At 41.4% G+C, this 25162-nt stretch overlaps 1 protein-coding gene across 4 annotated transcripts in view; it reads right to left on the bottom strand.

Annotated features, from left to right (window-relative positions):
* ENTPD1 (ectonucleoside triphosphate diphosphohydrolase 1) overlaps window positions 1–25162 on the bottom strand; it is a 163290-nt gene that overhangs the window by 4513 nt on the left and 133615 nt on the right. For all 4 annotated transcript variants that reach the window (XM_033941892.1, XM_033941890.1, XM_033941891.1 and 1 more), the window contains 3 exons: window positions 9330–9587; window positions 6020–6130; window positions 3756–3893 (listed from right to left, as the gene is read on the bottom strand). In XM_033941892.1, coding sequence (XP_033797783.1) covers window positions 3756–3893; window positions 6020–6130; window positions 9330–9587 — 507 coding nt within the window. The remainder of the gene's footprint in view (window positions 1–3755; window positions 3894–6019; window positions 6131–9329; window positions 9588–25162) is intronic.

Here is a 25162-nt window from a genome sequence, read left to right as displayed (position 1 = left end):
GGGGGGTGGGGGTGTCGTGGGGGTCGGCCAGGGGGTTTGCGTCGAGGGCAGGAGGGCCTGGGATCCCTCCTGCCCGTAATGTAGTGCGGGGTGGGGGTAGGGGGTCGCCGTGGCCAGGAGGGTTTGAGCTCCCTCCTGGCCCGATATTGTCGGGGAGTTGGGGGGTCGGCAGGGCAAGAGGGCTTGGACTCCCTTTTGCCCCGATCGTGTCGGGGGGGGGGGGCAAGAGGGCTTGAGCTCCCTCTTGCCCCGATCGTGTCGGGGATGCCGCGGTTGGCTGGGGCAAGAGGGCTTGAGCTTCCTCTTGCCCCAATCGTGTCGGGGGTGCCGCGGTTGGCTGGGGCAAGAGGGCGGGAGTGCGTGCGAGCGGTCCTTCGGGGTGGGGGTGCGAGTGGTCCTGCGGCGGGGGGGGGTGAATCGGACATCGGGGAGGGGGAAACTATGTAAAGGTTATGCACGGTTTGTAAAAACACGTATAACGCGCGCGTTATATGCGTGAAAATACGGTAAATAGAACAGCACATACCTTGCAAAAAATCAATACACTTGCAATGAACTTTCCTTACTATACAGAGCGTTGCATATCATAAGTAACCATTTGAGAGCCACTTTTGAATGAGGTTCTCTTACATACCATCAAGATGATAAAGCAGTGAAAGGTGGTCTCCAGAATTTTACACAATATTCTACATTAGGTCTCACCAGAGTCTTATACAGGGGCATCGATATCTCCTTTTTCCTACTAGCTATACCTCTTCCTATGCACCCTAGCATCCTTCTAGCTTTCGCCGTCACCTTTTCAACTTGTTTGGCCACCTTCTGTAATGCACAAAAGTTCTTCATCCCCTAAACTGTCCCGTTCCTTTGGGCTTTTGCAGACCAAATGCATGACTTTGCATTTCTTAGCATTAAATTTTAGCTGCCAAATTTCAGACCATTCTTCACTTTCCCTCATCCAGGGAGCATCTTTAGACTGGGATTCCTTCCCATCCGCTGCCAATGTACTGGCACCCTGGTGCCTAGGTGTAGGGTAATAGTGAACAGCAAACCTCAGGGGGTATCCACTTCTGGAGAACTCCACTATGGCACTCTTCACCCTCTTCACATTACCAGGGGTGCATGCCTACAGTAACTCTTTGTAGAGGATGCCAAGTTCCTTACTTTAGGCTCATCCCAGTTACCCATCTTCTGGTTGGCCTCCTTTAGCCCCACCAGGGCATCATGAAACTTTTTCTCTGGGCCTCAGGCTTCATCCTTTTCCATTCGTGGGATGTCGCTCTGCATTGGTTGCTTCCGAACACTCTCTCTGAAGCCTCTCCTGAGCTGTCTTTAAATCAGATTCCCAAGCAACAATCTTGGTTTTCATTTCTTCTGAAAACTTTTGCTTCTCCTTTAAAACTTGAAAAGTCTTTTAAAGTTTTTCTTCTAGCTGACTCATTTCTCTCAACTTTTGGTCATATTGGCAGCTGAAGGCGTCTTTTCTCTTAACTCCTCAGTGATTTTCTTCAAATCATTTTCCCTGGTTTAGATTACCTGCAAATCCTACTCTGTTCTCCAAAGCCTATAGTTTAGCACATCAACTTCCTTTTCCAAAGTGACTTTTGATACCACGGTCATGTCACTTTCATCACACACTAACCCCCGCGGCCGGCTAAAGAACTAACACCTGCTCAATACAGGTGGTTTAACACGCATTAAACCCCTACCGCAGCTTGATAAAAGGATCCCTAAGAATGTTATAATGCCTTGTATCACTCAATGGTGCAACCTCACCTTGACTAGTGCGTTCAGTTCACATCTCCTTATCTCAAAAAAGATATAGCAGAACTAGAAAAGGTTCAAGGAAGAGCGACCAAGATGAGAAAGGGGATGGAACTCCTCTCGTATGGGGAAAGACTAAAGAGGTTAGGGCTCTTCAGCTTGGAAAAGAGACGGCTGAGGGGAGATATGATTGAAGTCTACAAAATCCTGAGTGGTGTAGAACGAGTACAAATGGACCAATTTTTTTGCTGCATCAAGATTTATAAAGAATAGGGGACACTCGATGAAGTTGCAGAGTAATACTGTTAAAACCAATCAGAGGAAATATTTTTTCACTCGCAGAATAATTAAGCTTTGGAGAACGTTGTCAGAGGACATGGTGAGAGCGGGTAATGTAGCAGATTTAAAAAAAGGTTTGGACAAGTTCCTGGAGGAAAACTCCATAGTCTGCTGTTGAGACAGACATGGCGGAAGCCACTGCTTGCCCTGGATTGGTGGCATGGAATGCTACTACTATTTGGGTTTTTGCCATGTACTTGTGACTTGGATTGGCCTCCATGAGGATGAGATAATGGGTTAGATTGGCCATTGGTCTGACTCAGTAAGGCTATTCTTAATAAAAACTCCCAGTAACTTCATATGTACTGGCAGTTTCATTGTATTTAAATTCAATTCTCATGCTTGTAATTGTTCTTCATCTTTTCCAATGAATATAACTTCTGTATTTTTTGCAAGTTCAATACTAAACTATTTTCACTCATCCAGTTTTCAGTTTTTTGCATACATAGACAGTTTGTCAAGCAGAGATAATCCCTGCCTGTACTAGAAAAAAGAATTGTATGTCATCTGCATAAATTCGATAATCAACTTCTAGCTCTTCCAAAATCCTACCTAGTGAAGCTATATAGAAGTTAAATAATGCTGAAAGGACGGACCCCTGCGAAACTCCCTTGGTAGAGATGATGCCCTGATTCCATTTTTAACTACAAATTTATGATCACTCAAAAAAGATCGAAACTACTTCCAGACCATGCCTCCCTCTCCTCCCATCCATAGCCTATTTAATAGCAACTCTATATCCACTGTATCAAAAGCAGATGAAATGTCCAGTGATACCATAAAAAAATGTCATCCCTTTATCTAACCCTCATCAGAGCACATCTAAGGTTGATATCAACAAAGTCTCCACTATGTGCCCCTTTCTAAAACCGTATTGATGTTTATTCAACCAATGTTTCCTTTGTACATATTCTTCTAATTCATACAACACTAACCATTCAATAATTTTCATTATTGCGGACAGTGCTGAAATTGGTCTATAATTGTTCAAATTTTCAGGATCCAACTTCGATCTTTTTAGTAAAGGCTTAACGGTTGCAATCTTACAGATTTCAGGGATCATTCTTATCTGCAGCGAAGTATTAACAATCTTTGTCAATGCAACAAAGGGTAGTGAATGCACGGAATGGCTTTCCGGTGGAGACAAAAATTGTATCTGAATTCAAGAAACCTTGGGGCAAGTAAGAGTTCTTCAAAATGTTTCTGGACGTTCATATTTATATTTTCACAGGAAATAGTTGGGGAGGGAACAGTGGTAAGAGGGCGTGTCGTAGAATGTCATGTGTCTAGACAGTAAGGTAAGCCAGCTCACCTTGCAGGTAGCGATGTAATTTGCTTTTGAGATATTTAATAAATAGCGTTTAAAAAATAAAAGTTTAGAAACTTTTTGAAGATTCTTCGCATGTTGGATCTCTAAGGGAGAGGTTGGGTATAGTAGATGCCATGGTTAGACAGACTAGATAGGTCATATAGTCCTTTATCTTCTTCATTTTTCTCTGTTTCTATTAGGAACAATCAGGACTTGCTCTCTAAAATGATTTCAGGACAAGCTGGAGATACAGACGTGCTTAACAAATAGTATATATTCTCATAAAACTACCCCCCCTTGGAGTTCCCTAAGCAAACTATTCCATCCAAATGAATGAATTTATTACCTTTCTTAAGAAATTGATATTTCCCCAGTTTTCTGAAGTAAATCCATATCCCATTTCTAAAAGGGTGAGGATGTATGTTCCAGAAAAGCAATATTCACTCAAGTATTTCTCTTTAATGTCTGGAAATTTCTCTTTCACCTTGAAAACAAAGAAACAGAAGGTCAGTAGGTCTTAACAGAAGATATACTACGTCAACTCTGGCTATCCAGGAATTGACTTAACAAAGAATAATAAATGAGAGTGAACAAATTCAAAAATATTTTGGGCTCTTTTAACTATGGTGTGTTAATGGATTTAGCATGTGTTAAATGCTATGAAACCCATAGGAAATAGGCTTCTTAGCATTTATAATAGTAATAAACTTTATTCTTCTATACCGCCATAGTCGAAAGAAGGCTGGACAATCAGCAAAATACATGGTGTAAGAAGAGAGGGTTACATGAGAAATAGGTAAAGGAACAGCAAAAAAAACAGCGAAATTAACATCGAGGAAGAGAGAGGGAGAATATATCATTTAGAGGCTTCTGTTTAAGAGATAAATTTGTCAATTAGAATGTTTTTAACTGACTTTCGGAATGCGCCGTAGGTCAAACTGGCTCTGCTTATGTAGTTGTCCAGCCAGGACCGCTGTCTGCCTGCTTGGCTCTAAATGTGCTAGTGCACCATACTAAAAGGTGTCCTTTGTAGCCATACTGTGGAAATAAAAATCCTAGACAATATACAACAACAAAAAATGATTCAGATGATAACTATTTGGAATTGTTTTTTAGGGCTCCTTTTACAAAGCCACATTAGGCTTTTTTTATTGTCAACCGCGATGGTATTAGTTCTGACGCTCATAGAATTCCTATGAGCGGAGGAGCTAATACCGCTGTGGCCGGTGATAAAAAAAAAGCCTAACGTGGCTTTGTAAAAGGGGGGAGGGGTTTATTTATACATTCTAGTAAAAATAAAAGGTGTAAAAGATAGCACTGTTTCTATCTGACATGGGAGTAATACTACCAGCAATTTTCAACTGGTATTGGAGGCGTACTGAATAAGGAATATTTTTGGATTTTTCAAGTGCAGACTTTATATTTGATCGATAACAATAGTGATCGCTGCAAGACTGAGATTTCAGGTAAGTTTCTCACATTTATAAAGCCACCACATGGGGCCCTTTTACTAAACTGCATTAAAAAGGTGGCCAATGCAATGATTCTCTGAGTGCTAAGGCCACTTTTAGGATTACCTAGTCTGCACCCACAAACAAGCCCTTAGCCAAAAAAAAAAAAAAGTGTTGTATGGTATTTATTGAATTTGATATACTGTTTGCACATGAATATTAAGCGGTTTACAAAGCCAGTGTGTGGGAAATGAAGGAACAGTGCAAAGAGAAACACCCGACTTTGTAAAGGTAAGCCAAATGGCCTGTAACTCTAACCGGGTTATGGACCATTTTCTCTGCAACCAAGTCCACTTGCCTTGGATCGGGTGTCCTAGATAATGACCTCCCCAGTCATAAAGACTGGCTTCTGTCATCAGAATCACCCATGCGGCAATGTAGAGTGGGATACCGCTCACCAGGGACTCTGGTTGCAGCCACCAACACAAGCTCTGCTGAGCTGCCACCGTCCAAGCCAGTGGCTTCTGGAGTGAATCCATCTGTGGAGACCAGTGGGATAACAGCCTTCTGGAGGAGGCAATGTTTTTTCCATACAACTCTATGGGGGTAATTCAGCAAGGAGTCCCTTAAGATTTAGGTGGCAAATATACATATAAATGCCAGTATTATAGTTAATATATGCTCACATGTGAAAACATACACAAGTAAATTTCAATAATCCAGATATGCTCTAGTCTGGGCTGATCTTTGATAGCACACACAATGCAGATGGGCATTCTCGTGGGAGGAGTTTGGTCACTACACGGAAGGTGTGCACATGCATACGTAAAATATGGAATACGATTTACATACATACTTTCCTAATCTAGTTGTGAGCATTAACACCAGCTTCATGGCGTGAACTGTTACATTGCATTTCTTTACAGAATAGGCTACCAATAGGCACACAGCATCTAAAAATAGGTGCCCTCGAATAAAATTACTTTGTGTATGCAGTGGTGTGATTTTCCTCAAAAAGACAGCACTAGAAAATGCAAATTTAATTGAAATTAAGATAAATTACTTGTGATTTTATGGTACCTGCACCATTTCTGGCCACACCAGAATCTGCCTAATAGTGAGAGCTTCACGTGGAACGTGAAAGGGTGAAGTTACCTACCTGCTGCCAGGATTCGGAGCAGAACTCTTTCAGAGTCTCTTTCACTTTGGAGAGGTCCTTCTCACTGGTCAAGTTTAAGAAGTTCATTACAAAGTAGAAAGCAGAAAATGCCTACAAAGAGAAATTCACAGAAAGATAGAAAAGTCATACTTTGTGTTCAGATACCACTAAAAAAAAAAAAAAAAAAAAAGGTCAGGTCCTTGCAAATGGAACCTAAATAAAAACATTCTCCCTAATATTCAGCTTCTAGCAGTCAGTGTTTTTAAAATGTCACCTGCTTCAGGTATTTTATACCCGGGTATCTAGTACTGTATCTTCTGGTATCTGACCAGCAGGCACAGGATATTCACGTAAAACTTGGCTGCCAGTTATCTAGATACACAATGAAAAGGATCTGGATGTCATCGTAGACAATACAATGAAACCTTCTGCCCAATGTGCTGTGGCAGCCAAACAGGATGCTAGGAATTATTAAAAAAGGGATGGTTAACAAGACAAAGAATGTTATAATGCGCCTGTATCGCTCCATGGTGCAACCTCATCTAGAGTATTGTGTTCAATTCTGGTATCCTTTGTCAGCCTAGCATGGCTAGCAGCCAGCATTTTCAGTTGGCTTAACCAACATCAGCAAAAGCCTATGGGACATTATATCAATCTGACTCTGGACTGTTGATGCAGTTAGACCCTAAATGCTCCTGCACAGAATTCACATACACTAAGCATCCAGCCAGACTGGATTGTTTATCAAGAAGATAGGCTACTTGAATGGGACAAAGAAACCAGAGACTAATCCCATCTACTATGCCTGCCAAGTATCACACCTTCCTTATCAATTAAACTAACCATTGTTTCAAACAGTTTACAAATTCTAAACAGAAAGATACTGGGAAATACAATAGTTTCTATATTCAGAATAAGATTCCAAGCTATAAAAGCCTCCTCTCTGCAACACATCTCTATCTCTGGAACCCAAAGCTTAGACCATCACCCCATCCCCTCTCTCTCTGGCTCTCCCTGGAACATCACGCTTCTCTGTCTCTCTTCCTCTGGACTCTGTAAGGCAGGGAAACTGCTTTGCTCTCTCCTTAATTGTAATGCTTATGAATATTGCTTTTCTGTAAGCCTATTTCTATAATATATTCTTTATGCAATCACTTCTGGCTGTGCTTGTTATTTGAGTCTACTTCCTAATGAAAGCTCTGTGAAGGAATTGAACTCAGGACCTGGGGTTTGTAAGGGCGCCTCACATATCCCCTCCATTTTTATCTCAAGAAAGATATAATGAAACTAGAAAAGGTTCAAAGAAGAGCGACTAAGATGATAAAGGGGATGGAACACCTCTCATATGAGGAACAACTAAAACGGTTAGGGCTCTTTAGCTTGGAAAAGAAATGGCTGAGGGGAGATATGATTGAAGTGTACAAAATCCTGACTGGGTTTAAGTGGATCAATTTTTCATTCAATCAAAAATTACAAAGACTAGGGGACACCTGTTGAAGTTCCAGGGAAATACTTTTAGGAGGAATCTTTTTTTTCATTCAGAGAATAGTTAAGCTCTGGAACTCGTTGCCAGAGGTTGTGGTAAGAGCAGATAGTGTAGCTGGTTTTAAGAAAGGTTTGAACAAATTCCTGGAGGAAAAGTCCATAGTCTATTATTGAGAAAGACATGGGAGAAGCCATTGCTTGCCCTGGATCGGTAGCATGGAATATTGCTACACCTTGGGTTTTGGTCAGCTACTAGTGACCTGGATTGGCCACTGTGAGAACGGGTTACTGGGCTTGAAGGACCATTGGTCTGACCCAGTAAGGTTATTCTTATGCTCTTAAGGAAAGATCAAAAAACCACACAAAAGTTTGTATTCACTGTTCCCATGGGTAAGGGTTGAAAGACGCGGTGACTTTGTCCTCCCTGTCCATTTAGGTGTTATGAATTCCCCGAGGCAAGTTCAATGAACTTTTTTTGGAGTGTTTCGATAACTGGCAGCCAGGTTTTACGTGAATATTCTGTGCTGGCTGGTATTTAGATACAGTACTAGATATCCGGGTATAAAATTTAACTGGCCAGAAATGACAGTTGACCAGTTAAATCGCTTGTATGGGGGCTATCTTCTAATTGTCAGTGGCACTTAACCAGTTAACTACGATAACTGGTGAAGCAGCTGTGAAACAGACGCTCCACTGAGTGTTGCTAGCTGCCCGAGTCCCTGCTGATAGTTAAGATAAGTTGAAATTGATTTTTGTTGTCATGGATTGTGAAAGAAGATTATGAATGTGAATATGAATGTGTATGAATGAGCAATATAACAAATAAGTCCATGGTAATCTTTTTTCATTTTGGATTCTATTAGAACAGTAAAGATATACATGAGGAAAATAAAAAGATATAAAGAATATCTAATACAAGTCTTTCTAGCCCACATTAATTGGGGGGAGCCACCATAAGTTCAAATACAATTAAAGAAAATGAAATATTAAACTTGAGAAAAGATTCAACTATAATTGAAAAATATAAAATATCAGACTTAAGAAAATAAAAGCATTTCCCCAAGTTAAATCATTCTAACCCTTTTCCTCTTGTTCTTAGATTCCTTTCAAAGATCAGTTCTCAAACTATTTTTCATTATCTTTCCCTTGTTCACAAAAACTTAAAAATTGCTGAAGCTGTGTGGGATCCCAAAAAATACATTCCTTCTCTTGTATTTTGATTATACACTTGCAAGGGAATTTTAGAAGAAAAGTAGCTGCTAGTGCTAAACCCCTAAGTTTTAACTGAAGAAATTCCTTCCTTCGCATATGGGTTGCTCTAGCAACATCAGGAAATATCCAAACATTATCGCCACATTTTGGATTCTATTATTGTGGGACTTTACATATGTTGAATTGGAGTATTTCTTAGGCACATATGACAGATATTGGTGTAGATATTTCCACCTGTACTAGGGCTGGTATAGATGTCTGAACCTGCCGCTTACATTAGTATTTTACAAAGCAAAGAATGTGCCTTTTTTTTCTTTATAAAACAGTGCCTAAGTATATATCTTCTCACTTTTCCTAGGTGCCCATTTATAAAATTACCTTCCAAGTGTCATTAGTGAGGTGGGAAAGCTGAAAAGTGGGCCTGAGTAGGCCAGGCAGCTTGAAGACCCCCCAATTGGATTAATAGTCTTAAAATCTTTCATATACATACATTCAGCAGTGGCAAGAGGGACAACTTGCAAAACATCAATGAACTCAGCCACACTACGACATAAAGGAGCACCTTGCATAGCAAACACAAGTGATTTCCACAGAAGGAGAGGCATAGACTTACCCCAAAGTTCCCGCTCAGTTCCGGCTGGAAGATCCTATTGAAAGAACAGCGAGAGTAGGGGCACTCTGTTTTGTTGAACATATCCTGCAAGTTCTGCTGGCACTGATGATAGTCTCCAGTCCCTGTGATTAGAATGAATGAGCTGGAGAAGAGTTTATATTTAGCTGTGCAAGGGCTACCGTACAGATCAACTGCGCTCATATTCTTCACATATCCTGGATTAAAACATGGATTCTGGAGGTTGGTGCTGCCTGCATTCTGCAAATACAAAAAGCCAATTACAATCACAAAGCAGAATACAAACAGAAAGATAAACAAATAGTTTTATTAACTGTACTCTAACACACCAAGAAAAAGAGATAGTTTTCTAGTAGATAGGTGTTTCATTCTGGATTTTAGGATATTCTCCCCATGCTCGCGAACCATGCAAATGGAATCCATTCTAGGTTTTCAACTCCTCCTCCTTCTTCAGTTTGTACCAAAGCAGGTGATAATCCTATACAGGAACACATAAGAAGGAGGGGTATGGAGAGATTACCCGAACTATAAATTTGTTCTGTTCTGGAAGGGAGATTCAAGATGGCCGCAGACCCATTGGCCTGAACAGTACGCCGTTGAGTTCTACTATGTACAACTCTTTTTTAATGCTGCCCGAGATATCTACCTTTTCTTCAATGCCGAAGTGAAGAGATGTAGTGCCGCTGGAGCCTCGCGGCAGTCCAGAGCAGCGGTCTTCGGTAACATTGGGGAACAGTTAACCAGTAGGCTGGGTTGGAGGGCAGAGGAGTAGGGTTAAGGACTGAAGGCTATATCAAAAAGGTGAGTTTTCAGTCTGCTTTTAAACAAGGGAAGGGGCTTGGCGGACAAACTCAGGTAATTTATTCCAGGCATAGGGGCAGCTAGATGAAAGCAACAAAGTCTGGAATTGGCAGTGGAGCAGAAGGGTACAGTTAAGAGTGGCTTATCTGAGGAACAGAGTTTTCTGGGAGGTGTACAGTATGAGAGAGAAGATCCGAGATTTTTGGACTGTCCGTTGGACAGAAGTTAGACTGATCATCTACCCCGATAGTATTATTTACTTGAAAAGGGGGAGGCAAAATTACAATCAGCACCCTGAAGAGCCCCGCTGAGCCCCCTGCAGATGCCTAAGAGCCACACTCAAGCCCCTGTGATTCAGTAGGCGAGATAAGCTACTAGGGATATGGACCCTGAGCTCCACAAACTTTTCTGCAGGCTGGTATGACAGGGAAAAGGCAGAAGCCCCTATGTCATCAAGAGTCTCATCAGTTTTAAACCCTGTCACTGAGAAGAAACTTAGCAGCAGTGCCTGTAAAGCAGAAAAGAAGCCTGCAGGAATTGAAAACATTCCTGAGCCCAAGCTTTATTTGCCTTGTAGTAAGCATTTTGCCATTCAGAAGCCAGAGACAGGTTTCATTCCCACAGCCCCTTGCAGAAGGCAGGGAGGGGGTGAGGTGAAGGAAACAGCACTCAAAACATATCAAGGCAGGCTTCATTGAGAGCAATTAAGCCATCACAGAAACAGTCAATTAGACCCTTAGCTCTCTCTAATGCTGTAGTTAAACAGGTTGAGAATCAGAGGATAGGGAGGCACAGCTCTCTCCCCAAGCAGAACTTCATCCAGAGCAGACCTCAGGAAGGCACACATTCTATGCCTTTGGACTAGAGAATGACATGGTGATAAAATTAATCATCGTTCCCGTCCCCGCGGATAACCGCGGGAAATAATCCCATGTCATTTTCTAGTGTCTATTTCAACCTCGGTCCTTCTATACCAGCATTCTTCAAAGCAAAGCTTGCAGGTCAGTGGTTGTGGCCATTCATACTCTGATTCTTATGTGAGCCAAGGATAATGAAGCCATTGTAACATCACTGATGGGATTGGCTCTTAGGCACTGGTGGAATGAGGCATTATGACATCACAATATCTGCTCTGGATACCAGAGACTGTCATTCTGTAGTGTCTATTTCAACCTCGGTCCTTCTATACCAGCATTCTTCAAAGCAAAGCTTGCAGGTCAGTGGTTGTGGCCATTCATACTCTGATTCTTCCCTCTCTCCTTAAAGAATGACATGAAGATGGTTTCCCGCGGTTATCTGCGGGGACGGGAAGTTGATGAATTGTGTCACCGTGTCATTCTCTACTTTGGACCTCACAGCTATGGAAGGGAGAAAACCTGAGTCCAGGCAGTTTACTGAAAGGCTCTACCAGATAAGTCAGGCAGATAAGTGTCATCAAGGATTAAACTTAGTATGGCAGTGTTTTTCAACCGCTGTTCCGCGGCACACTAGTGTGCCGCGAGATGTTGCCTGGTGTGCCGTATGGTCAGGGCCGCCATCAGGGCAGTACCACCAGTCTAGGGAGAGGAGCGGTCCGCCCCACGTGGACAGGAGAGAGCTGGACGGGGGACCCGCGGAATTCAATACATCTCGAGCCGCGAGGCTCGTCTTCTGTTCCTGCCTGCCCTGCAGCTAACATATAGCCGATTGCAAGCGTTCCCCGATGTCAGCGCTGACGTCGGAGGGAGGGCTTAAGCAAAGCCTGCCCTCCGACGTCAGCGCTGACGTCGGAGAATACTTCCGTTCGGCTATTTGTGTGCGGCAGGGCAGACAGGAAGCAGAAGACAAGCCTCGCGGCTTGAGCTTCGTTTTGCTGAGAAAGTTGCAAAGATGGGCTGGGAGGCAAACATGGAACACAAAAGGGGGGAGGGAGTGCGTTTTGGACACAAGGCATGAACTTGGGAGAGAGGAAGGGAGGGAAAGAGATGCTGAGGTGGGGGAGGGAATGCGTTTTTGGACACAGAAGAAATGGACTTGGGAGAGAGGAAGGGAGGGAAAGAGATGGTTGTGTACACGGGGAATAGAAGAAAGGAGAATTTTTGGTCATAGGGAGGGAGTGAGGTACAGATAGTGGCATACCAGGGTGGGGGGGGGGAGCGGTCTGCCCCACCCCGGGTTTACATCCCAAGGGGGTGCACAGCTTGCCACCCTCCAGTGTTGTCCCTAGGCCGGCAAACTGCGGCTCTTTAGCCACTTGAGTGCCACCGCCGCCATCGGGAACAGGCCGGCGCCAAGTTCTCCCTGCTTTTCCCTGTGGGGCCGGCTAACTCTCGCCACTTGCGTCAATTCTGACGTCGGAGAGGACGTTCTGGGCCAGCCAATCGCTGCCTGGCTGGCCTAGAACGTCCTCTCCGACGTTAGAATTGACGACGGGTGGCGAGAGTTGGTCGGCCCTGCGGGGAAGAGAAGCAGGGAGAACTCGGTGCCGGCCTGTTCCCGATGGCGGCAGTGGCAGCTTATTCCTCAGTGGCGGTGGCAGCATTATAAAATACTTTCTTTGTGTTTATTTGATTCCTATATATTTATATATAGTCAATATAGGCACAGTTAAATTTTTTAACTTTTTCTAATGGTGGTGTGCCTCGTGATTTTTTTCATGAAACAAGTGTGCCTTTGCCCAAAAAAGGTTGAAAAACACTGTAGTATGGAATAACTCAGAAATAGACATGAGATCTGTATCTGATGAGAGTCTAACTGAGCCAGAAGGGTCTTGTGTTATGAGTGAGGATGAATGTTTCTCTGAAGGTTCACAGCAAAACATGCAGTAGGAGCCAACAATTGAAACATAATGAATTAAGTAGTGAAGGGGGGAGGGGAACTCAATCTTTTCCAGCTAATATTATGAGCATTGTTTAGATCCCAGTGCACTAAGACACACACTTGATTAAGGACTCATTTGAGAGTTTTTCACACATGGAAGGGACAAATGACATTCAGGGAATGGTTGCCCCTATTCCACTGAGTCTATAGTGATGTTGATGGCTCAGTAGAGATGGTAAATGATTAAGCTCAGTGCACACAGGAGAGAGGGACTGATTAATGAGTCATAGAAATGTCTCCTATCACACAGTACTGGCAAACTATCTCAGAAGAGAAATGATACAGCCATAGCAAGAGGATTGAGGGCAGGAAAGAGTCGTGCCTGAAGTTTTAAAAACAAAAATAGAAGTTGCGATGAACTGTTAATACAGCTAATAATCATAAAGTGTGGCAAGAAATCACTATTCTGAAGGACTCGGCGTTTATGAACCCAATTGGCAATTGCTTGCCTTGTGGAGAAGACACACAGGAGAAGATGCCATTATGTTAAGGTTTGAACTGTGTTTTCAAGCTGTTATAAAGAAGAAACTGCATATTTTTCTGTTATTAAGAACTGTTTGTTATTGACAACTGACCATGCTGAGTGAAGGCACTTGGACTTTAATTTGCTACTGCACCCAGAAAAGGGGAAATTAAAGAACTTTGATTTCTGTAGAAGAAAAGCGTTTTGACTTTTTAAATTAGATAAGCATTCCTACTCAAGGTCACTTCAGCATCCGCTCAGTTGGCGGTGCTGGGATTTAGGGCTCTGCCTTTGGTTGACCCTGCTCCCCGTCACACTGGCCAAACAGGTCTCCAAATGATTAACCTGCCAGCTGCAGACCCAAGTCAGCTTATTCTCCACACAGGCAGAGCTTTCCCCTGCACTGCTGAGCTGCAAAAACCGTGAAAAATACTGAAAATAATAAAGAAATATACAGAGCAGATCAGAAAGACACCTTCCTGTTTACTGCAAAAGAAAAAACTGAAGGGGGCAATAGAGGAGGAGGAATTGAAACCCTGTAATAGATTCTTTCTGCATGGCTCACAAGCATGGGAAAAATACCCTACTGTCCAGAATGGCACCCCTATTGCACTAGTACAGGGGTAGGCAATTCCAGTCCTCGAGAGCTGGAGTCAGGTCAGGTTTTCAGGATACCCACAATAAATATGCATGAGATAGATTTGCATCTCAAGGAGGCAGTGCATGCAAATCCATCTCATCCATATTCATTGTGGATATCCTGAAAACCTGACCTGGCTCCGGCTCTCAAGGACCGGAATTTCCTACCCCTGCACTAGTAGATACGTTTTATAGCAAAAAGAAAAAATCCTGGTGTTTTAGACCAGGCTTAGTGAATGTAGAGCCTTGCTTAAATGATGCATAGCATCACTACAGAAGCACATATATTTGGTACCAGGCACAAGCAGAACAGCTAGTTTACAAAGAAACAAGAGCGGCCTCACTCAGGGCTTTGCCAGTGTAAAGCACTGTAGCATTACATGCAGGTAGAAGTTTCAATTCTGCTTCTAATGTGTGTAATGTTATCAAGCTTTTTCCATGGGTAAAGCCTCTTTTACACATGGAAAAGGGCTTTTATAAAATTACAGCTTGGGTGAGCCTCTTCTCCTGTGCCTGGGATTAGGTACACCTTGGACTGTAGAGTGCACATATACATATTTATACCTTTTTAGAGCCTTTGCACACTACTGGTCCTGGATCTAGGAACCCAATTCATAAAGGCTCATTTTTGTTTTGCCTCTAATAAATTTTGACTGCAAAAGAAGCCTTAGAAATTGAATTTTCTGAATGTGCTTTATCCAACTTTCTACCAGCCTGAACTTAATCGCTCGGTTAGTACATGTACTGAAGAACTCTAGGCTTGGCTTCTGCCTTGCCTATCATCCGGTCACACCTCTCAACCTAGAGTTTCCTTTCAGTTGAAGAAGACTGGCCTCATGCCTATTTTCCCCACATAGGCATTTAAATGTCTATCATATCTCCGTTTTCATGTCTTTCTGCCAAAGTATACATTTTATATCAGTTTATAAGATGACGTGAAGACTTGACAGTTGATGTTCATTTTATGTGTGTTTGTGTTTATTAATATGGTATTGTATTTGTATGGTTATGTATTTTTAGTGTATGTATTTGTGTATTTTATTATGTATGTGTTTTTGGCACCCGGGATATAAATAAAAACCATAAACAATCTTCATCTTGGACAAGAGACAGCTCATAGAGATATGATAGAAGTCTATAAAATGCTGAGTTGGAGTGGAATGAGTAGATGGGAATCACTTGTTTACTCTTTCCAAAAATACTAGGACTAGGGGATATGCATTATGCAATGAAGCTATTGTAAATTTAAAGCAAACAGGAGAAAATAGTTCTTCATTCAATGTGTAATTTAACTCTGGAATTCATTGCCACAGAATGTGGTGAAAGCAGTTAGCTTAGCAAGGTTTAAGAAAGACTGGAGTAAATTTCCTAAAAGAAGACATTATTAAGTTTCAAGTTTAATAAAATTTTGATTAATCGCTCAATCTTGATTCTAAGCGATGTACATAATAAAAATACAGTGCTGGGGGAAACAAAACAATGCATGACAAACACAAAGTCCTACAGGACTATTAACAAACTTGACAAAACTAAAAACAGAAGGAAAAAGGAAAAGAACTACAAATTATTTGACAGAAATAACTTGTTTAGGGAAAAAACAAGGGGGGGGTAAAGTTAAAAAGCTTCAATAAAATAATAGAATCAGATTAAAATTGATTGGATAACTAATTTTCAAATGAGTCTTTAAAAAGAAAACTCTTCAATTTACTTTTGAATTTTTCTAAATTGTGTTCTTCTCTCAAGTAAATAGGAAGAGAATTCCAGGCTTGAGGAGCCGTAACAGAAAAAATAAATTGTCGCCTTGTGTTAATAATTTTGAGAGAAGGAATTGTTAGCAAATGCTGTTCATTGGATCTCAAAATTCTATTGGAAGTATATGGAATTAACAATTTGTAGATGAAAGCAGGAGTTTTATAGAGTAATGGATGGATTAGGGAAAATCTACTGCTTATTTCTAGGATAAGAAGCATAAAATCTGTTTTTACTCTTTGGGATTTTGCCAGATACTTGTGACCTGGATTGGCCACTGTTGGAACACAGGACACTGGGCTTGAGGGTCCTTTAGTTTGCCCACTATGGCACCTCTTATGTTCTTATTGTCTGACTAGTGCACTTTGAAGAATGGTCTGAAATTTGCCAGCTAAAACTTAGGGCTCCTTTTACTTAGGTGCGCTAGCGTTTTTAGCGCACACAAAAGATTAGCGCGCGCAAACCATATGCTAAATGAAAAATCCTAACGCAAGGTCTATGGAGGCGTTGGCATTTAGCGCACGCTAAAATCGCTTGTGCGCCTTAGTAAAAGGAGCCCTTGATGGTAAGAAATGCAAGGTCATGCATTTGTACCCATACGCCTTATGACGAAGAGCACCAACCATTTTAGTTACCTTCCTCTGCACCGACTCCATGTATCTACTATTCCCCATACTTCCTTATGGGCCTCTTAACTTGCAAATCACCTTGAACCTGTGCTGGATAACTGTGATACATAAATTCAGATTAGATTACATTACACTACATTTTTGAAAGTATACATAATATTCTAAATGAGGTCTCACCTCCTTTTTCCTACTGGCCTTACCTCTCCCTATGCACCCAAGCATCCTTCTAGTTTTTGCCGTCTCCTTTTTAACCTGTTTGGCCACCTTAAATCTTGTTCTTCACTCCCTAACCTGTACAGTTCCCTTGGGTTTTTGCAGCCCAGATGCATGACCTTGCATTTCTTAGCATCAAGGGCTCCTTCTACTAAGGTGCGCAAGCGGTTTTAGCGTGCGCTACAATGCCGTGTGCGCTAAATGCCAACGCCTCCATAGACCTTGCGTTAGGATTTTTCATTTAGCATATGGTTTGCGCGCGCTAATCTTTTGTGTGCGCTAAAAACGCTAGCGCACCTAAGTAAAAGGAGCCCTAAGTTTTAGCTGGCAAATTTCAGACCATTCTTCAAAGTGCACTAGTCAGACAATAAGAACATAAGAGGTGCCATAGTGGGCAAACTAAAGGACCCTCAAGCCCAGTGTCCTGTGTTCCAACAGTGGCCAATCCAGGTCACAAGTATCTGGCAAAATCCCAAAGAGTAAAAACAGATTTTATGCTTCTTATCCTAGAAATAAGCAGCAGATTGTCCCAAATCCATCTTAATAATGGCTTCTTTTAGGAAATTTACCCCAGTCTTTCTTAAACCTTGCTAAGCTAACTGCTTTCACCACATTCTGTGGCAATGAATTCCAGAGTTAAATTACACATTGGATAAATGCAAGACAGGGGCCAAAGGGATCTCAGTTGTGTTTCTAGATAAAAGCATCACTTTTGTTTTCTCTCTGTTAAGCTTCAATCTGCTCACATCCATCCAGTCTTTTATTCTCAACATGATGTCACTTAGCCTCAGATCCCTAGGCTTTGAGTAGGATACGAATGTGTACTAAAGCCTGAAGACTGGGACAGCTCTTTAGGTCACGGCAGCCAAGGAATCTCAGATGCATTATTAAAATAACATTTAACAAAACTCATAAGCATCTTTTGGAGAAAAGAGTGAGTATACTCTGGATGCTGGGAAGATGTTGAAGAGGAAGATTCATCCATTATGGTAACCAAGACTAGCATAGAAGGTGTAGGCTGCTGCAGGTGACGTAAGTTAAAACAGATCGCAAGATGTCAAAGTTCTAAAATGGCGGCATCGAATGATACTGTGTAAAAATGGTGGCTGCTGATGACATGTTGCTAAAATGTTCTCTTAGAGGATTGCAAGATTTCAAAATACCCACTCTTCCTTCTCCATCAGTTGAACTTGCACACACAACAGGTAGCCACATGCCATTTGGCTCCTGTTCTGTGTATAAGCATTCTCTTATTCTGTCCATCTTTCAACACCCAATTAAAATCATTAGATTTAGATTACATCACAACACATGTATATCAAAACAAGTTATATATATGATAATCTGTCCATGTAAGTTATTATACATAGGTAAAACTGAAAGAATGCTGAAAACCAGGATCATTTGAGCACAAGAGTTGCATTCTTAGAAACATAACATCTACAACACAGGTGCCCAATATGTCGATCGCGATTGACCGGTCGATCGCTCAGGCAACCCAAGTCGATTGCGGAGCCATGCTGTTTCCCTTCTCTTTTTCTCCCCTCCTGACCGGTGTGCAATTAATCCACCTCCTGGAGAATGCCGGCCAATCATAATTACCTCTCTTTTTTCCCCCTCCTGACTGGTGTGTAATCAATCTGCCTCTTGAAGAAAGCCGGCCAATCAGAGTGCTGTCAGAGCAGGGTTAGAAGGTCGGCGGGGGATGGAGCTTAGTGCCCTTCTACAGGAGACAGAAGTGGTGCACCGCCTGTTGTGGTAAGAGCCAAGATTTGGAATAGTGCTGCCCGATTTGAATCAATTCACTTTGGGTGAATTGATACGATTTAAAACAAACAAAAAAAATTGGCCTCCCAATTCAGTGACTGATCCTCCCCCCTTGGCCCCTAAAGCAGGATCGGCAGCGCTGCCTCTTCCTGGCCGACCACCGCCGCTCCTGCTTTAGAGGGCGAGGAGGGAGGGTCAATTGGGAAGTGCTGTGGTGTCCGGCTTTCTCCCTGGCCTTCCGCGCATCCCTTTACCTAATTCTAGCAGGGAGCAGCCTGCAGAGAGGATTGCCGGTACTTTAGCGATCCTTGCAGGTTGCCCTAGGCCTCACGTCTTCCCTCTGCTGTGATCCTGCCTCTGACTCAGGAGGGGCGGGACCGCAGCAGAGGGAAGACAGCTCCTGCAGCCTATGGCAACCTGCAAGGATCGCTAAAGTAACGGCTATCCTCTCTGCAGGCTGCTCCCTGCTGGAATTAGGTAAATGGATGTGCGGGAGGTCAGGGAGGAACACGCAGACCTTCAGTGGGACAGGCAGGCCTTCAGCGGGGGGACAGGCAGGCCTTCAGGAGTGGGGTGCAGGCCTTCAGGGGAGGGGGCCCTAGAGTAGAAGTACACGGAGGGAGGGAGGGAGGGAGGGAAGGGGGTTCAAAGAGACGTGCATATGTTGGACTTTGAGGGGAAGAAATAATGGGTCTAAAAACAGAGGAGAGGGAGAGAGATGGTGGACAATGGGATTTAGGGAGGGAAGGAACAGAAAGGGAAGAAGTTGGACACAAGGGATGGTGTGGAGGGGGGATAGAGATACTGGATAGGAGGGTAGTTGGGAAAAGAAAGGGAGAGATGGTGGACCCTGGGGTGGTGGAGAAGGAGGGAAAGATGCTGGATGAAAGGGTAGTTGAGAAAAGGTGGATCTGTGGATGGAGATGAAAAAAAGGAAAGATGCCAGACTTCCGAGGGAGGGAAGGGAAACGGAAGGGGAGGACAGAGATGGAAGATGGATGGTTAGCAAAGAGAAAGAAGAAAACGACAAATGGGCAAGAGACCCTGGCAAGCGAGTTATCAGAAGACAACCAGAACCTGGGACCAAAATGATTTGAATAATGACCAGACAATAAAGGTAGGAAAAATGATTTTATTTTCAATTTAGTGATCAAAATGTGGCCATTTTGAGAATTTATATCTGCTGTCTATATTTTGTACTATGGCCCTCTTTTACTAAACAGCAATAGCGTTTTTTAGCGCAGGGAGCCTATGAGCATCGAGAGCAGCGCAGGGCATTCAGCATAGCTCCCTGCGCTATAAACTGCTATCGTGGTTTAGTAAAAAGGGAGGGGGTATATTTGTCTATTTTTGTATTGTTGTTACTGAGGTGACATTGCATAAAGTCATCTGCCTTGATCTCTTTGAAAAAAAAACTCAGAATATAAATGATAATTAACATTTTCTCTGTGTACAGTGTGCTTTGTGTTTTTTAAAACTGTATTGTTGGTAGATCATTTTATTTTATTTTTTAATCTTTATTCAGTTTCCAAACTTCAGTTGTGCACACCAATAAATACATGTACATATGATATTAAAAGTAAAGCACATTAAACTTACATGTATTAATGAAAAAGTATTTTCTCCCACCCTCCCACCTAGTACTCAATAAATTAGATACCTTCAAGTTCTCTCTAAACAAAACCCCTAAATCAATTCCAAAGCAGACCTCCACTCCCCACCCTGGATGTGTATGTTTAAAAGAACATCAAAAGAAGTCATTTATCAATCTTAGTTAACGGTTCCCAAACATCCATAAATTTCTTGTAACTTCCCTGCTGAATAGCCATCATTCGCTCCATTTTAAATGTATAACAAAGAGAATCCCACCAAAATGTGTAATTTAACCTATCCCAATTCTTCAAGTTCCTCAAAATGGTAACCTCTGTCATTATAAAGATAAGTTTTATTTAGAACAGATATTTGGCTTTTAGCCCTCGTATCAAATAGGATGGTATCGTACGTCAATGCCACTGGATTTTCCAATATATTGTTTACTTGATCCCAAATAGATCTCCAAAATTTAAGTATCAAGGGGCAGTAGTATAATAAATGATCCAAAGTCCCAGCTTCAAGATGACAATGCCAGCATCTATTAGACTCTGAACTATCTTAATTTATGCAAACGAACTGGGGTCCAAAATGCTCTATGTAATAAGAAAAACCATGTTTGTCTCATAGATGCAGACACCATACATCTCATCCTCCAAGTCCAAATTCGTGGCCATTGAGACGCAGTAATCTGATGCTTTATCTCAATGCTCCAAATGTCACGAAGACCAGTCTTTGGTTTCTTATTCAAACATCCTGATAGTAATTTATACCACTGAGCGGCCTGGTGTCCCAGAAAGTCCACTTGAAAACACAGGACCGGCAAGCTATATTGATTTTTAAGATTTTTCCATTCAGGGAACCCTTCCTGAATGGCCTGCATCAATTGCAACCATCTGTAATTTTGAGATTTAGCCAGACCAAACATATGTTGCAATTGTGAAAAGTCAAGCAGCTTACCATCTGATATTACATCATCCAAAGTGCGTATACCTGCTTTCATCCAATGCTTCCAAATGACCTTAAACCCGCCAATTTGAATCTTGGAGTTCAGCCAGAGGTACTGACACATGGATTTGTGTATTGGAATAGATGTAAAATTGTTGATATATTTTAAAATTTGCCATGTGTCAAATAAAATTCTATTGTCCTTATACAACCTAGGTAGCTTGATACTTAAAACGTGACATAATCTCAGTGGAGAAAGGAGCTGCCATTCCAACCATAACCAGTCTGGAAGATTTTCCATGAACTCGGGGAGGATCCAATACATGTTTTGACGCAATATATAGGCCTGATGGTACCTATAAAAGTTGGGAAAATTTATCCCACCCTCCACAATTGGTTTTTGCAAAGATGCTAGAGCAATTCTTGCAGCTTTCCCCAGCCAAATACAGAGAAGGCATTTGATCATGTAGAATGGACCTTCATGTATCAAGCAATGGGTTTGGTATTGGTTCCGGATTTCTACAAATGATTCAAACCTTGTATAGTTCCCCTTCTGGCAGATTATATACTTTTTCAGAAAGTTTTCGTCTGGAGAGGGGAGTTTGACAGGGGTGTCCGTTATCTCCTTTACTGTTTGATATTGTTCTGGAACCCTTGTTGTTGGCTATTCAACAGGTAAAGGAAATTCAGAGTATTCCTTATACAGGTCAGGAATATAAAGTCTCTGTGTATGCAGATGATATTTTGCTTCATTTGAGGAATCCTGAAACTACCATTCCACATTTGCTAGATTTGAACTTGGTCATTTTAAAAGTAGCTCGCAAGCCCAAAAAGTGTGGGCACCCCTGATCTACACCCTTGGTGCAACATTGGATCTCTGTAGGACATATGATTTAAGATTTAAAATTTTGTGCTATAAGACAATTGACCACAAGATGGCGGGGTTGTAATGTGGATCAACTTAAGACTGGAACATAGATTCATTTTTCAATTTGAAGGCTTAAATACAGAGTTGGACTTGAATTTTTGCTCATGAATAATATGTTAATTTATCAATGTAACCAGCCACAATTTTTTCTTAATTTTTACTTTATTCCATTTTATTGTTTCAATTCTCTACTTTATAATTGTATTTAAGGATTTACAGCACAAAATCATATCTATATACAAGGATTCTTTTATACTTTAATTATACTGTATTTTTCCTTTTGTTTATCCTTTCCATTTGGAATGGGGTTTTTTTTTTAGTATTTTATCTGAACTTTTCCTTATAGTTTGACCATATGTTATTTGGTTTTTTAATGCATTTTTATTAGATCTATGTTTTTCATTTGACATGTCACTGAATAGCCGCCATTTTAATGTCACCAACTGTAGCTATTTTATGGGTATTGAAATCTTGCGATCCTCTAAGAGGATATTTTATCAACACGTCGCCAATGGCCACCATTTTTACACAGTATCATTAGTTGCCGCCATTTTAGAACTTTGACATCTCACAATCTGTTTTAAAATACTGTACGTCACCTACAGCCACCATTTTTAAACAGCGTCATTCTTGGGCTTCTTTCACAGTACTATTAGTTGCCGCCATTTTAGAATTTTGACATCTCGCAATCTTTTTTTTAACACATGTCACCAGCAGCTGCCTTTTTTTAAACAGTGCTATTCGTAGGCTAGCTTCACTTGAGTTTTGTTCCAAAGGAGTATTGCGTACTGTGGCTTCTCCATAGTGGTAAGTTTTCTTTTGATTAAGTTATTACGAGGAGTCTTGGGTTTCTCAATTTGAAACTAAGGGCTCCTTTTACTAAGGTGTGCTAGCATTTTTAGCGCGTGTTCAAGATTAGCGCGCGCAAACCACGCACTATACAATAAATACTAACATAAGTTCTATGGAGGCATTTGCGTTTAGCGCATGCGGCATTGTAGCACTCGCTAAAACCGCTAGTGCACCTTAGTAAAAGGAGCCCTAAGTTGTGTTAACAATTCAATTCGTCTTTTCTTCTCAAAATTTTATTATGCTTTTATATATGCCACTCTATTGCTGCATTTTTTATATAAATGTCACTCAGTGGCCATGGCTTCCTTTTTTATATATATTTTATATATGCCATTCTGTTGCTGTGTCCGTTATAACTGAGCAAACCAAAGGGTTTGGTGGTTGTTTTTATACCTTTATACTTCTGACGTTCTGTGGTGACATGTGGCTTTTTATGACCTTTTGTAAGTACACTGAAATTTTTAATGATCAGTTTGTGTCTGCATTGGATCAATCGCTATGAGTGCGTGTTTTTATTTTTTTTATTTTAAATTTTAGTTAATTAATTGTTTACGGGGTATGGTATTCCCATACCATCTATTTCACTTTTTTTCCATATGGGGACTGGTTAGCTTGAAAAGTTTCTCTGAATATGAGCACATAACTACTACCTAAATAGAGTTCAGGTCAGCTGTATATATAGCATTTTTAGACTATGGGTAATTTGGTGATTACATTGACATGTTTTATTCAACATCCTTTTTTAACTACATTATTTAAACCTGTTTAGAGATTTTTTTATTAGCTCTTTTGAGTCTTTCTAACTGCCTCATTTAAGCCTGCTCAGAGCATTTTGTGTGCTGATGTTTGACCTTGCAATAAGGTATCATGCTTGACTTGTGAACAATGCATTGAGTTGTTTAAGTAGTTTGATACTATTTTTAAATGAAACAACTGTTTGTAGCTCAATTGATGTTATCATACATCCATAGGTTAAATACAGAATCTACAGTTGCAGCTAGTGAACAATATAGCCGGACATGCTTGAGTTGTAGATAGTGGAATGTTTATTTGCTTATTTGAATAGCAAAATCAAGATTAGCAATGGTGTGATTTGAATGTATAGAATCATCATTTTTTTTCCCCTTCATGATATATTCTTGATGGATATTTGAACGTGCTTCTAGCAGTCACATTACCTCAGTTGATAGATGAAATATTTCAGTTATGTACTCTGTTTTTCATAGTTTTCTCATGAATTTGACTTTCATTTTTTGGTTTGTCATTTATCTCACCAATCAACAACCTGAACACCACTCTGGTTCTATATCCCTCCCAACAGATGAAGTAACGCTAATGAAGACTTCTCCGAATTCCTCCTACTAAACACTTCCAAAGACAAACACAACCTACTACTTGGTGACAACCTCCACCTAAAGCAACAAGACAACCCAACTGTCAAAGAATTATCCTCCTTCTTAACGTCCCTGGGATTCTTCGTCCCTCTCACGACCACCACCCACCAGAAAGTCCACCACCTAGACCTAATCTCCTTCTCATCTAAAGACCCTCACTCCTCGCTCATCAACCTAACAGATGTAATCTGGACAGACACCATCTGGTAAGACCACCTGAGAGCTAACTTTCAAATACTATGGAGCAACCCACACCCACACAGAAAAGATAACCAAACTACCTTCAGACCCTCCCTTAATCCCACAGAATTCTGGTCCAACTTCAATCTACTTTCTAACCCAAACACAGAAATAGACTTCAGCACTAACTGGATCACCGTCAGCAACCAGATCCTAGACAAAATCACCCCACTAAAGAAAGGCAAAAAAAACAACAACACTTAATCGACGGGTGGTACAACACAGAACTAACTTCACTCAAAAGAAAAGCATGCCAACTTGAAAGAATCTGGAACAAAACAAAGAGAGAAGAGGATAAAGCAATATGGAGATCCAAAATCCATGAGTACAAAAAAATCACCAAGGAAAAACGACGTTCTGCTCCAACAAAATTGGATCCCCCACAACCAACAGCAAAAAACTTTTCAGATTAATCAATACACTACTTGAAAATGATCACCACAAAAGATCCTCCTCCACTCAACTACCAACCGTCGAGAATTTCGCACTTTATTTCAAGTCCTCAATCTCAGAACCTCCTTCCAACTCCCTCCATTCAGCCCCTCCCCAACAAAGATACCCACACACTCTGACTCAATCACAGTAGATATGAACTGTAGTCACTTTGAACCCCCTACCTGGTTCCTATTTCGCAAGCTCTATAATATGACAAAATTTGCCGCCTAGACAACTGCCCACCCACCATCATGAGAGCAGCCCCCATCCCCTTCAAGGCTATGCTCTTTGACTGGATCACTCATCTA

This window comes from Geotrypetes seraphini, chromosome 4 (assembly GCF_902459505.1).
Source record: "Geotrypetes seraphini chromosome 4, aGeoSer1.1, whole genome shotgun sequence".
NCBI classification, from domain to species: Eukaryota; Metazoa; Chordata; class Amphibia; order Gymnophiona; family Dermophiidae; genus Geotrypetes; species Geotrypetes seraphini.
Note: the sequence above shows the minus strand (reverse complement) of the source record. Positions and strands in the feature narration are given on the sequence as shown.